Source organism: Sebastes fasciatus, chromosome 22, assembly GCF_043250625.1.
Source record: "Sebastes fasciatus isolate fSebFas1 chromosome 22, fSebFas1.pri, whole genome shotgun sequence".
Taxonomy (NCBI): domain Eukaryota; kingdom Metazoa; phylum Chordata; class Actinopteri; order Perciformes; family Sebastidae; genus Sebastes; species Sebastes fasciatus.
In genome coordinates this window covers 15,095,324-15,108,938 of record NC_133816.1, presented here as the reverse complement: position 1 = coordinate 15,108,938, position 13,615 = coordinate 15,095,324, and the positions used below count along the sequence as shown (strand labels likewise).

The 13,615-nt window shown below is 40.4% G+C and overlaps 1 protein-coding gene across 15 annotated transcripts in view; it reads right to left on the bottom strand.

The window, feature by feature from the left end:
- LOC141760617 (phosphatidylinositol-binding clathrin assembly protein) overlaps positions 1 to 13,615 on the bottom strand; it is an 87,245-nt gene that overhangs the window by 35,470 nt on the left and 38,160 nt on the right. For 10 of the 15 annotated variants that reach the window (XM_074623560.1, XM_074623555.1, XM_074623561.1 and 7 more), the window contains exons 3-9: positions 7,174 to 7,249; positions 6,758 to 6,860; positions 5,595 to 5,688; positions 4,957 to 5,068; positions 4,072 to 4,178; positions 1,743 to 1,784; positions 269 to 289 (exon numbers count right to left, since the gene is read on the bottom strand). In XM_074623560.1, the coding sequence (XP_074479661.1) occupies positions 269 to 289; positions 1,743 to 1,784; positions 4,072 to 4,178; positions 4,957 to 5,068; positions 5,595 to 5,688; positions 6,758 to 6,860; positions 7,174 to 7,249 (555 nt within the window). The remainder of the gene's footprint in view (positions 1 to 268; positions 290 to 1,742; positions 1,785 to 4,071; positions 4,179 to 4,956; positions 5,069 to 5,594; positions 5,689 to 6,757; positions 6,861 to 7,173; positions 7,250 to 13,615) is intronic. The other 5 variants (XM_074623566.1, XM_074623568.1, XM_074623570.1 and 2 more) reach the window with 2 other exon arrangements.

The following is a 13,615-nucleotide window of genomic DNA, read 5'->3' as shown; positions in this document are numbered from 1 at the left end:
CCTCATTTTCTATTCATGAGGTTTCGTGGCCTTTTAGCTTTGTCGTGCCAGAGTGTGTGTGTATGTGTGTGTGTGTTCGAGAGCTACAAGCGAGCCACCTGAGGCCAACACACACATATTGCACTCAATATCGCTCCACACAGGAAAGACAAACCAAGAGCATGCCTGTGAGCGTATGAGGAGTAAAGTGTGCATGTAGGGTTTGTTCATGCAGGGGTTAAGCAGGTTGGAGGGGGTAAAGCAGTACAGTGTGCAACCCACCACCTACAATGTATGATCCTTTTGTTTTCTGCGACAAGACGAGGGAGAAGAAAAACGTCTATTTAACGACCACAGCGGATTTTAATACGAGTTAAACACCCACACAGTCAATCCACATGCTGTTAACTTCCAAAACCCAAGGTCACAGTTCACTGAGGCTGTAAAAAGTTACAGTTGGATCCGTCTGTAAAGATTTCAAAAGTGCCAACTTTTCAGTACAAGTCTGTGCCAAAGTATCCGTACTTTAGGAAACTGTCAACGTAACCAGGGCTGCAACTAACGATTATTTTCATTCTCTGACACCTAAACTCAGGGTATCCGTTCGGGGTGTAAGAAAATATCGAAAAAATCTAATATTGCAATATCATGTTTTTGATACTGTATCGATTCTCAAAAACACTATTGACTTTTAATAAACAGTTTACATGCAAAGATTAACTAAATCAATACTTTATTTCATTTGCTAAGAATTGAGCCCTCTCAGTGTATGTGTAGTCTCAAAGTAGTACTATGATGTTGGATGTTACAGGGACTGTGATGAATGCAAATAGAGATCCCACTCTTCTGATTTTATGCATGTGGTGGTGTGTTCTTTATACTATGACAGTTTTCCTAAAAGCACAATCTATTGCCATATATTGAATCGTAACCCCTGTATCATGATGCATATCGTATCGCCAGATTCTTGCCAATACAGCCCTAGTATCCGTTGATATCCGGAATTGAATTTTGTTCTCTTTCGAGCACTAAAAATGAAAGGAATACCACATTTTGTGGTGAAATATTCCTTTAAGATGACTTTTAATTGGCTGATTCAAATATAAATTCTCAGTTTTTTCAGCCTGATGTGTAGCAGCTAAACCAGGGACATCTATAGTCTCTCAGGTCCTCCCATAAACCATCAAGAGGATGAAAACCATGCTTGAAGTGATTCCTCTGAATTCACAATAAGATAAAGAAAAAAAAAACATTATCCTTGACGATTAAAAACAGAAATCTATTCCCTTGCAGCGATGCCGTCTTGTTTTTTTTTTAAAGCCCTTTGTTGTTGCAATTATCATTATTTCTGCAGATCCAAGGTCTAAGCTCATTGTTGCTCAGGGTTTCATTAAACCACGTGATGAAACCTGCAGGAGGCCTGCTGATGGCGCATTGTTTAAGCAGGCCAACTTAACACGCCTCGGCCTGCTGTTGGATCCATAATGAGCATTTAGAAAGTGAAAGAGAAAGCAGGAAATCAATCAAACCAGAGGGGAGTTGCCTCGACTAAGATCGGGTCAGACGAGATGGCTGTTTGAAATAAAAATGAGCGGGTGGAGAGTGACGTAGAGAGATGGAGAGGAGGGGGACACAGGTATATGTGGGGGTGAAATACAGAGGAATGAAACCACATGTAGTGTTGAAGGAAAGCCAGATTAAAAAGGTAGGAAAGCAAGGAAAAGAGAGAGGAGGAAGAAGTGGAAGGTGAGATGCATACTGACCTGCGAGAGATCTGGGATGTCACCCTGATCTATTCCAACTTGCTGTCGTCAAAAACAAAACAAACCAATAAAATAAAAAGGGGAGAAAGGTAGGTGGGATAAAATGGACAAGAACAAAACAAAGAGAAGAGCAGGGTCCATTTTAAAAAAAAAAAAAAAAAAAAAAAAAAGAAGAAGAAAGAAGATGAGAAAAAGAAAAAAAAAAACAGGGGAATCATTACTTCATGCAGTGGCAGTGTCAACATAAACGACAACAGAAATAAACAAGGAAAAGTCTTCGACATCTGGATTGAGCCGAGCAATCCTCACAGTGAATGACGATGGTGATTGGACAGTGATAAATATGTCTGACCAATGAGGGAGAGCGAGGCATGACGACTGATGGCTAATGACGTGACAACACATTTATAAAATAGGACAGCTACGCCAAAAAAATCGTCTCCGAAACAACGCAGACAGGGAACATTTGTTGGACTTTTCGAGAGACACAGATAAAGAACATTAAGTCCTGGACTGTTAAAACATGACCTTGGTTGTTGAACACACTTTTATAGTCACATTTATCAGCAAGAAAATATGAATAATGGTTGATAAAAGTTCTTTAAAAGATGCCATTCCAGACATCTAGCTCCTGCTTTTAAAGGATAACTCTGGTATTTTTATACTTGGACCCTATTTTCCCATGTTTTTGTGTCTAACTGACGAATGGGGATGTCTACTACTGTGAGTAACAAGAGCTAAGTCATAGGCTAAACTTCACTATGGACAAGAGAAAGAGGTTTCAGGGCTGAGGATTGTGTCCTGGGTTGATTGTGACTGTTTTGAGTAGCATAAAAGGGACTGTTGCATTGCATTATGCAACCCTGTGTTGCAGAATGATAAAGAAATGAACCTTGTACCTTGACAATCAATGCATTCTGAGAACGGGTGAATTTTGCCCGTTGCCGGTTTTGGGTCTAAAGCGACCCCTAACGGTTCTACTGTCAAAGCCTGGCGATGAATTTGTATATAATCTTTTCAAAGATTTATCTGCCAACTGCATTAATGGTAACGAGACACCATATTCTTAAGGCCCCATTATATATTATATACTGTGAATTTTATCTGGATTGTTTTTGCAACACTTCTGAAAATGACCACAATGACCATAAAGACGTGTGACTAATGTATCAAAACTTATATTTCATGTAACTTTTAGTCTGTGGAAGTTCTACAATGTGCAAGCATCTTGTGGGCAGAGCAGTGGGTGGTAAAAAGTTAAAGGCCACATGTAGCAGCCTGTTTACGTGCAAAATCGACTGAGAAAGTTGTCAACTTATGGATATAATATATACTATATATGTCTTATCACAGTGAGTGCGCAAACAACACGTACATTGAGTGCTTTTAGGGCTGATTTTTTAACTCTTCATGCCCTTTAAAGTAAACCTCACCCAGGTAATCATTTAGATTGGTGGAATATGTTTAGAAAGCTGTTTCCAGATCAGAGTTAAACTAAAAAATAAAAAAGCAGAGCAACTCATAAGTTTATTAACTGAATGTATGCATTTTTAATTAAGCTCTATTGTTTTAAATTGCGTCTGTAAAAGATCAAACGTTTTAATATACCAGAGAGCTCCTTAAAATCTAATTATAAAAGACAAAGGGAACGTTTAGTTGAATGTGCATTAATGCAGAGAATGTGAACCACCAATGTATGTGACAGTAGCTGATTCTCACTGTTTTCAGGTCTGCTGAAACAAAAGGAGGGAGGGAAGGAAGAGGGCGCGAGCGGAGGGAAAGAAAGAGGGATGTTCTGTGGGCACTGGGCGAAGGAGAGCCGCACGAGCATCCGTCTTTGTCAGGAGGAGAGAGGGAGAGGAGAGGATTAGATGGAGGAGCAGAGGGAGAGGGAGCTAACGGAGCGCCAAACCACATCCTCCATCTTAGGGTTATTTTGGGTGTGTATATACTGTATGTATGTGTGTGTGTGTGTGTAAGTGTCTGCACAGCAAATGTGGGGCAGTGAGGGTAAGTCAGGTACTCCTGTCTGCACACGGTACAGTACAGTAGCTGTGTGAGCAAAAAACGTGGCAGTATTGGGTCTTTATGTGGGAAATACACCGATACAAAGAGGTGTTGGAGGCTGTGTGTGTATATGTGAGTTTAGGGGATGTGGTCAGCACGAGAAATTTCGAGGAAAAGGGTAAAAAGGGTTTTTTTTAAACGGGAGTTGCTCTTCCCAAAAAACAAAAAAAAAAATCGGAGGGTAAAATTTGACCCTAGAAAAATCTCCTCCCTGATGTGTGTTCGTGTTCTGTCCAGTGTGTGTGGGAGTGTGCGAATATACCTCGGCCACTTTGAGGAACTCTGACAGCTTCGTCATCCTGTAAAGAAATTTCTTGTAGATGTCCAGAGCGTCTTTGCACTGGGTCTTCTTCATGTCAAAGTATTTCTCTGTAGAGACAGAAGGGAGGAACGAGGATGAAATCCCCAAAAGTCTTTGGGATGCAGTAAACTCACTATCGACGCATCCAGGGGTCGCACCCTATTTTTCCCTGATAATGCTACATTGTGAACAACAAATCTGTGTTGAAATCAGCAGTACGAGAGCTAGATAACGTTGGCCGACATGTTCTTCTGTCTGTCTGTCTGTCTGTCAGCGATATCCGTCTGAGAATAACTAATATTATTACACGGCTTTGTTGAATACTCGATTCTGATTGGTTAATCACGGCGTTCTACAGTCTGTTTTTTCTTTATAGCAGACCGTTGCTATGTATAACAGACCGTTGCTATGGGCGCAGTTCTGATGTCAGACTCTGGCGGACTGTTTTTATGCGTTTATGTTGTCAAGGAGGTTTAACAGTAACGGTGCGCTACACAAAACGTGCAGTCATTTTCGTCACTGTTCATTCTAATATAACAGGTATTTTTTCCTTCAACTCTCGTCCCAAAATTAATTTTCCTTCTCCCCGATCATATTTTTTCCGGCCCGGGATGACATTACGTCCTTAAACTCGAGCCCTGCATTGTAGTGTATTATTTTACTTTTGCTTTTCACCGTGGTATTGAATTGGTATCGAGAATCCATCACTGGTATTGCTATCAACTACTAAATTTCTGTTATTGTGAAATCCCTAATCTTATTCTCAAAATTCAACAACGTTATCGCAGATTTTCCTCGTATCATGCAGCTCTAGTGTGTGTGTGTGTGCGTGTTTGTGTGTGTTACCCAATAGGTTGATGACCCCTTCATTGTAAGCAGCAAACAGCCTGATGGAGTCTTTGAAGAGCAGCATGAAGGCTGAGTTGATCACTCCGTTGGTCAGCTCATTAGGGTTGGCCTGAGAGAGAGAGAAAGAAAGAGAAAGAGGGAAGGGAGGAGGTAAAGGAGATATCTCTATTCCATCTTACTACCACCTCTCTCTCCCGTGGTATGACGCAAACACACCTCCACACACACACAAACAGCAACTGTCAGTTCAGTTTAGGTGAGGAAAACCATACATAAAAATCATACACAGACACACACATATGCATTCCAATGAGAAACTTCACCATCCATTTGTATCGCTCTTTGAAGCTCGCTGGCACAAACCACAATGCACCCACCAATTTCTGCAAGTCCCCACCCAATCCCCTTTTCTCTGCGCACACACACACACACGCAAACACACCCACACACAAATGCTAAAACTCAAAAATCTGTCGCCATAATTTGCTTCTTATACTCCATCAATAGAGAGAGGTTTCAAACTTTGCAAACTGTTTCAATTTACATTTTGATTGGAAAGTGAATCGACCACCGCTTTGACAAGCGTGCATAAAGACACACGTATGCAAAACACACACACACACAACACTTAGTACCTGGAAATCCAGCAGAGCATCCAGCTGGTTCTGAATGATGGGCAGCGTCTTGATCAGCTTCTCTGTGCTCATGGTGCGCATCACGCCGTCAATGCTGGTGAGGCAGGAAACAAAAAACACACACAATTGTAGCGGGCACCTTGTTGAGAGAAATTCTTATTCAAATTTTGATGCAAATTAGGGGAAAACAGGAGTGAAGAAATGATGGGAAGAAATGTTTTTGCATACAAACGTTTTTGTCAGTAATGCAAAGTAACGGCGAGGTGAAAAGTCTTACAACGAATGGCGACTGAAACACATTTTGCAAATAGATAACGAGAGTCTGCTCGGCAGGATCAGCATGACAAAGGATTCAGTGTCATTCTGCAATACTTGGACTTTCTGAAAATTGAAATGATCTTCCTAACACGACCTCCAGAAACGATGCTCCCACTGTCACTTTCATACTGAAGTCTCCGGCAAGGCTGCATTAGTTGCTGCATTCAAATATTACAATGGCTTGACATTAAAGGGATAGGTCGGGTGTTTTAAAGTGGGGTTGTATGGGCTTCTGTTCCCTGTCAGAAAGGGCTGTCTGACGAAAAGGTAAAGCGGTGAAAATATTGTAAATATAGCGTACACTTAAACTGATATTGATTCTTTTAGGTGGCTAAAATACGTTTTGCTGCCGGCTGTTCACAGCAGTACATTGCTTTGCTCCCGTGCTGTAACTCCTGTCTGCGTACCGACCACCATCTACTGTAGTTAATACACTGACTATGGATAAGTACCTCATACAAACCCACTTAAAAACATCCAAATTATCCCTTTAAAGAATAAATTTCACATTTGGGGAAATGCGCATTTTTGTTTTCTTGCAAAGTGTTGCCCTCGATACAAACGGGGAGAGGTTAACAGTATCTAAACATAAATAAAAATCCAAGAAAGCCACACAAAGAGTGAACAATTCAAGTATTACTAGGCAGATATTAAGCCATTTGTAACTAACATTAGCGAGGTTTAGACAATACTCTGTTGTAACAGTTACTTCATCGTTTACAGTGTATACTGTCCGTTTCTGTCCTTTGTTGTCCTCTCACTTTAGTGCCAAAAGCTAAACTTCGTCTCTGGTGTGTGACAAGATGAGTGGGGTTGTCATTGTATGAGTGCGTGGCCTCCCTTACCCCCTCTTCATCTTGGTGAAATCCACCGCCACCAGCCTGTAGGACATGGCCTTCTCGTTCAGGTAACGGCTGTATCGTCTGATGAAGGTTGACATGTCATAACCTGGGAGAGAAAAGGAGTGGATGGAGTTGGAGGGAAGGAAATATACCGAGTGACAGCTACAAATTATTCCTTCTATTTCTCCTATAGACTGTGTATTTGTTTTATATATATATATATCTTATACTGTAACAGATGCATTTGAATCAAGTGATCAACCACACTGAGGTAACAATTCAGACTTTTCTAGAGCTCTGTGTAATGTCCTTTGAGGCATACACTGCCCATCTGCTTCTTTAGAAATAAATAAGTAAAACATAATGTTGTGCATTATGTACACAGGACTGTTTAGAGAACAGGTGTTTGTGTGCTTTACCTTGCAGAGCTCCCTTATCCAGGAAGTTGTTCAGGTTAAACAGAGTGTTTCTGGAGGCCAGGTACTGGATTAAACGCTGAGGGGAAAGAAAGACAAAAGACAAAAGTTAATGTTCGGTCAAATGAAGGTTGGAAATGGGATGAATATGAAACACACACAAAACAAATGCTAAAGCAAAAAGCTAAGCAGTGTACTACTGTGAGGATGCAACGTCGATCTGAAAGTCACACAATGACACAACAAATGAACCGATCAATGCAGCGGTAGACCAGCAGCTCCTGCGTTCTGCGAGGTTAAATTACTGTTTTTGTGAATGGAGTCTGGTCTGGTGGTTTTGAAGAGAGTGATATAACTGCTTCAGTCAACGAGACAGCCCTTTCCGACGTTATGCCAGACTCCATTCACAAAAGCAGTAATTTCACTTTACAGGACACGGGAGTATACATACAGCCCCACATCAAAAAATCTGAACTAACCCTTGTTGACTCAGCTAGTGCTAGCGTTCACATTATTCATAACCTTATTAATTAGCTTACTTTGGTAACTTACGTCACTGCTTTTTGCTAACAGCTGAGTGGGCGTTTCCATTTGGAAAAAACAAAACGGACCCGCCCTTTAAACAAAAGATTAGATTGCCATCCTAAATATGCCTTGAACAAACACATGTAATTATGTCAGTGACTATGAGTATGCCTATAAGAGCTATAACTGTCATTCATTCTCTTAAATTGGTTGTGAAATCCTATTAATATCATACGTTTTATTATTTACTTAGATTAGTTTTTGTTGTTTTCAGTATGTATTTGTGTATATAGATATTTGTTTTATTTCTGCTTACTATTATTTTTGTATATTTTTGTAATTTCACTTTTGTATTCCAATTGTCAGCCCTGATGATAGTTGCCGAGGGTCAAACTAATGTCACGTCTATTCAAGCATTCAGATTTCTGTATTCTTGTGACGGAAAACTTGTAAAAAGTTGTAAACAAAATAAATGCCCTTGCACCTTTAAAGGCCATCTTCTCTTATTACAAAGATTATTGAGATGAGTGAAAAGAACTGAAAGCCATTCACACTGTCTGACAGATGGCAGTAGCTCGTGCTCATTAGCCAACAGCTAATAAACGATGAATGAGATGATTAATCACTGACATGAACGCAGCACACAGCAGCTATCTTCTGCTATGACTCAAACACTTAAAGGGAGACACACCCCAGGGGAATAGGGTAAAAAAAATAACTAATAATGATCACCATGAAACTTCCCCAGTTGATTACTTACATTAAGACAATTATTTTTTTGTATTTACAAGTTTTCTGAAAGTTGATGTTTAAATATGCAAATGAGGCATAATCGTATTAAATATGAGCTACTTTGCATACATTTCCAGAACAGAAATCTGAACATTGGATAAAGCCAGGTTCAACATTCTTGTTTCATTTTGTTGACATATTAGTGTCAATGGTTTTTACAGGGTGAATTTTGGATATCTCTTTTTATCACTCTATAAATCAGAAAATACTGTTAAGAGCCATAAAAAAATATATATATTTTCGCCATGTTTTTAGGAATAAAATGTTGTATAATTCAGACTATGAATGATATATAAACAGACCCCTCTGTAAAAACCTTCAGAATATAGATGGGAATGAAACTGGAAAGTTGTGTGTACGTAAGTGCTACTGAAATGGAGATTTCTGACTCAAGAGTTTGAGAAAAACCTGTAATATTGTAAAATTCCATATATTTTGAAGACACTACGAGTGAATAGGTTAAAAATTTTAACTTATAGATATCACCATGAAACTTCCCCAGTTGATTATTTACATTAATAAAATAATTTTTTGTATTAAAATTTTTCTGAAATTGTATGTTTAAATATGCAAACGAGGCATTATCTATGGTAACTTTTGGTAAATTTAGGATTAATCTACAGACACAAATAGACATAGATAGAGCTGTAACGATTAATCTATTAGTTGTCAACTATTGAATTAATTTCCAACTATTTTGATAATCTATTAATCAGTTTGAAGAGAAAAAAAAAGTCTAAATGTTCTGATTCCAGTTTCTTAAATGTGAATATTTTTTGGTTTCTTTACTCCTCTATGACAGTAAACTGAATATCTGAGTTGTGGACAAAACGAGACATTTGAGGACGTCATCTTGGGCTTTGAGAAACACTGATCAACATTTTTCACCATTTCCTGACATTTTATAGACCAAACAACTAATCGATTAATTGATATATTGATTGACAGATTAATCGACATTGAAAATAATCGCAAAAATAGCACAAAATCATAGCACATAAAAAACAAACAATGTTTTTGCCTGGGGTGTCTCCCTTTAATCTCTCAATACGTTTTAATACAATATGATGATTAAATAATAAATTGAGGTCTTCAGAAAGTCTTTTGTCTCCGTTTGCTTTCCTGCAAAGAGGTCATAGCTCAGCTACAGAACAGCAGAGCTAATGGGGATTCAGTTTTTTTGCACTTAAGACACCAGCAGGGAGGAAAATTTAACCCGTCTTCCTCCTGCAGCTTAAGACGGCTCAACCTCAGCCGCTTGCATCACCTCAGGCCAGGCCGTTCATGTTTAAAAATTCACTTCTCTCCTGCTGTGTTTTTTTTCCCCTCAGTCATTTCTTAGGAGTCCTTTTGAGTGGCGCACACTGAACTGGCGAGGGAGGACAAATGGCAAGAGGAAGCGGTCAGAAAAAAAATTCATTAACCTTTGGGAGGACGCAGAAGATTGGCAGCAAAACATAATAAATTATGATGTAATAATCCCGTGAAAATGTTAACGAGATCACATCTAAAGTCTCCAGAAAGTGATGGATCGTGTCATCGCTGTCATTTACAGACGTTTTGACATCTCTGTTTTCTATTTGAACATTTTTCCATCGCTTTTTTTTATCATTTTTCCGTCTCTTACTTTCCTTCAACAACTCAACACTATTCACTTGTTCGTTTTGACAGATCTGATGTCACTAAGCAGGCGCTGGAAGGTTTGCTCAGCGTGTCTGCTCTTTTTCCAACACCACCTGACTTGATATTTACACATCCTCATACTCTCATACCTGAGAGTCGACCAGTGCAACGTCTGTTATTTTTTACTGTTGGCTACCGAGCAGCTCTTACAGCTTCTTTACCTCCTCTTTTGAGAGTTTTCTGCCTTGCGTGAGAGAACCTCAATGTTTAGATATTAATGAGGAGGAGAGCTTTACTTATTCACTTTCTCTAGCCCAGATTGTTTTCTGGCTGGAGCTGGAGATTCAGAACGTAGTCAGACCTTTGGGTGGACTACGGTCCCTGAACAGGTGCTGGTAGCTCATCATCTTCTTGTTATTTGAGTCAGCATCAGGGACTTGCATTGCAAAGACTTTAAACATGATTTGCAACTTGTCACTAACCCTCGACCTAAAACATGTTTACATGCTTTAATGTTCAAAAAACACTTTATTTTTCTCATACCTGCTGTGTTGCGATCACCAAACTATTTGGACTCTGCTCTGACTAGCTTTGTTTGAGGGCGTGTCAAACTAGTCGCTACGCAGGTGTGTGTTACTTAGTGACATCACCACGTTACGGAAGAAAAGGCGGGACTTCAAGCAAGGCGTTTCAGGCAGTTCAGGAGCAGTGTTTCTGTGGGGGAGACGAACTCCCTTTGGTGTGGACTTTGTAACTTTGCAGTCCTTTTATGTGAACAAAAAACGATACAACCCACTAAAGGAAAGGGGAAAAAGCACAAAAGTATAGTAGGTCCTCTTTAAACTTACCGAATTGTAGTTGTAGTGTTTATTTATTCCAATTATGCTTATCACTAAATCAGATTTTATAGCGGTTTCATGTGATCATATGAGCAAAACATAACATTAGCTTAAATCTAAATGAACAGAATGTAATTCTCCATCTGCTACCAATTACTACCATTCACACTCCAGCTAAGACTTTTGGCCTCCCAGTCTTGAAACTTTTTCAGTAATTATATTTTCTTGATGGTTTCTATATTTATCTGCGGGTGCAAAAAAAAATGCAATAAAAAGATTTTTACAACTGAAAAGTATAATTATTTTTCCTATATATGCTCATCTATTACTGAAGAGAATAGAATTCATTTGCAGAGAAATTTCCCAGAAATATTGCTGCCAAGTGAAACCGTCGAGGAGACTTGAGACCTGACTTGAACTCTGGACTCTAAACTTGAGATTAACTCCGACTCTGTCTCCTAAGACTAGCCCCGGACTTGCATTGTGTCCCTCGTGTGCAGTTCAGTGGAATAACTCTTGGCTGCCGTCCATAGTTTGGGGAAGTCGGGCCTCAGGCGTCCCAAAAGCATCTTAACGTTAAGGCCGTCTCTGTCCAACCGACTTAAAATGATCTGAGATTTGCCAGTTTGCCAATTCCCGATCTGGCAGTGAACCAGCCCTCGCTGGCTGGTTGGAGCATCTGAGAATGTGTGTGTGTGCGTTTGTGAGCACAAATATGCTTGCGGGCCTGTGTGTTGGATTCAGCTGCACTGACACGTTTCCAAAGGCTCTGGGACTGTTTAAAAAAGCATAAAGGATTTGATTTTGTTCTTGTCCTTTTTCTTGTGTGTTTGCTCACACTGTGAGGACAAAACTTTGTTTAGCTGTCACATGTGCGGACTCAGCTCCCATCTGTGGAGAAACATTTAGCTCCAAAAAGGCAACCATTGATTTTAGGGTTCAGAGTAAGACATTTTAGAGTTACAGCTAAGTTAAGGTTGAGGTACGGATTTGGGGGTGCATGCAGTAGCTGTGGTAAAGGTGAAAGTAAAGATTACTTTCCGCAAGGACGCGACGTGGAATCTTGACGAGGAAACGTTTGGATCTTTTATACTCCGTGCAGGTTTTTCAGACATTGTCAAAGCTCCTCAAAATTCTCCATTTTCTCCGCCCATCCGGGTCTGTGTGGTTAGAAAGATTCTGATATGCACGGACATGCGAAAGCCTGCCGCACGCAACCCCCAGGAAGGGTTGTGATTGATGGTGTGGCGTCACTTTGGCCGTGCGGATGCGGCAAGCCTAATCACGCTTAAGGCTGCATTAACACCAAATCTTTTTTGAATGTGGGTAGTGCGTTAGGTTGTGGCAAGAAAAGGAGCGCGGGGGATGTCGGGGGAAAAAAAACAGAATCAACTTGTGGCGAAACGAAACCCGACGGAATCAGACCAGAAGATGCCCGAGGGGAGGAAAAGTAGCAACGTGTAGTCACTCAATTTGGCCTTGTGCACCAGTTTAACCCTCTGAGTCCCACAATTGTATTTTGTAAGGGGGTTTAGGGGGTCTTTAGGGGGAGATAGCAGGTCAACAAAAGATGTCACATAGAAGTGGTGTACATCATCTGAAAGCTGGGAACCTGAAGATTCATTTGAGATGCTGATCAGCACTGTCAAAATGCAAAATGTGTTAGATTGAGAACATGATGACTTTCGCATTCTGCCTGAGTAGAAATTGAACCCAGGTTAAGACGGAGAAACTTAGACAAGATGGTCACGGATAAAGAGAAGGGAAAAGAGGGAGAGAGATAGCGAGAGAACTTCATAAGCTCTTCTTTCTCCGTCTCATCTTGTGTGCCGACTGCTCTCCTCCTCATCAAAAGTCCATCTGACGAGAGCCTGCGTCTCTCCCTCTGCCTCAGATACAAAGGCAGAGGCAGAGAGAACCCACACAAAACGCATGGATATAGTTAAAAAGGGAGAAAAATCTATAAAAGGGGCAGACACTCGGCACAGAAGGGAGACTCGGAAAATCCGCTGAGCCCCAGATTATTCGGGGAAGACGGTTCCAAGAAAAAGATGCTGTTCAGAGAGAGGAGATTCAGATTTTGAGAAAAAGGTGCAAGAATAGAGAGGAGAGTATCGAGAGATAGAGATGGGAGGGAGACGGAGAAGCAGGTCGGCTTGTCAAATAATTCATGTTAGCATATCGGAGAACAACCTCATGTATTATTGATGCATGTAGACCCTGGCTACTCCCTGCTTCTCTTCAACCTCAACATAGCTATACATAGAGCTACCAGCATACCCTCTCTTTCTCTCTCTCTCTACCTCTTCTCCTTCCACGTCTTTCTCTCAAAAGTGCACAAGTTGGTGGTTTCCCTAGTAACCGAACACCACGGCCTCAGCACTGACCTGAAGTGGTTTTCTCTTTTTCTTTTTTTGAATCGTGTAGTCATGTTATGGTGAGGAGAAGCCGGGGCTGGAGCTCGGTAGACGGTTGTAGCATTTGAACAACAAATTGTGTCTGAGATGAAGATCTAATTAGATCCCCCATGGCAAAACATAATGTTTAAAATTACTGAATACACTGTGACGGATTCTTCTTCTTTTTAGTCATATAGGCATGCTACAATAGGGTTAAGGTACACTATATGACCAACAGAATGTGGTCATCCTTGTCCATATACTTTT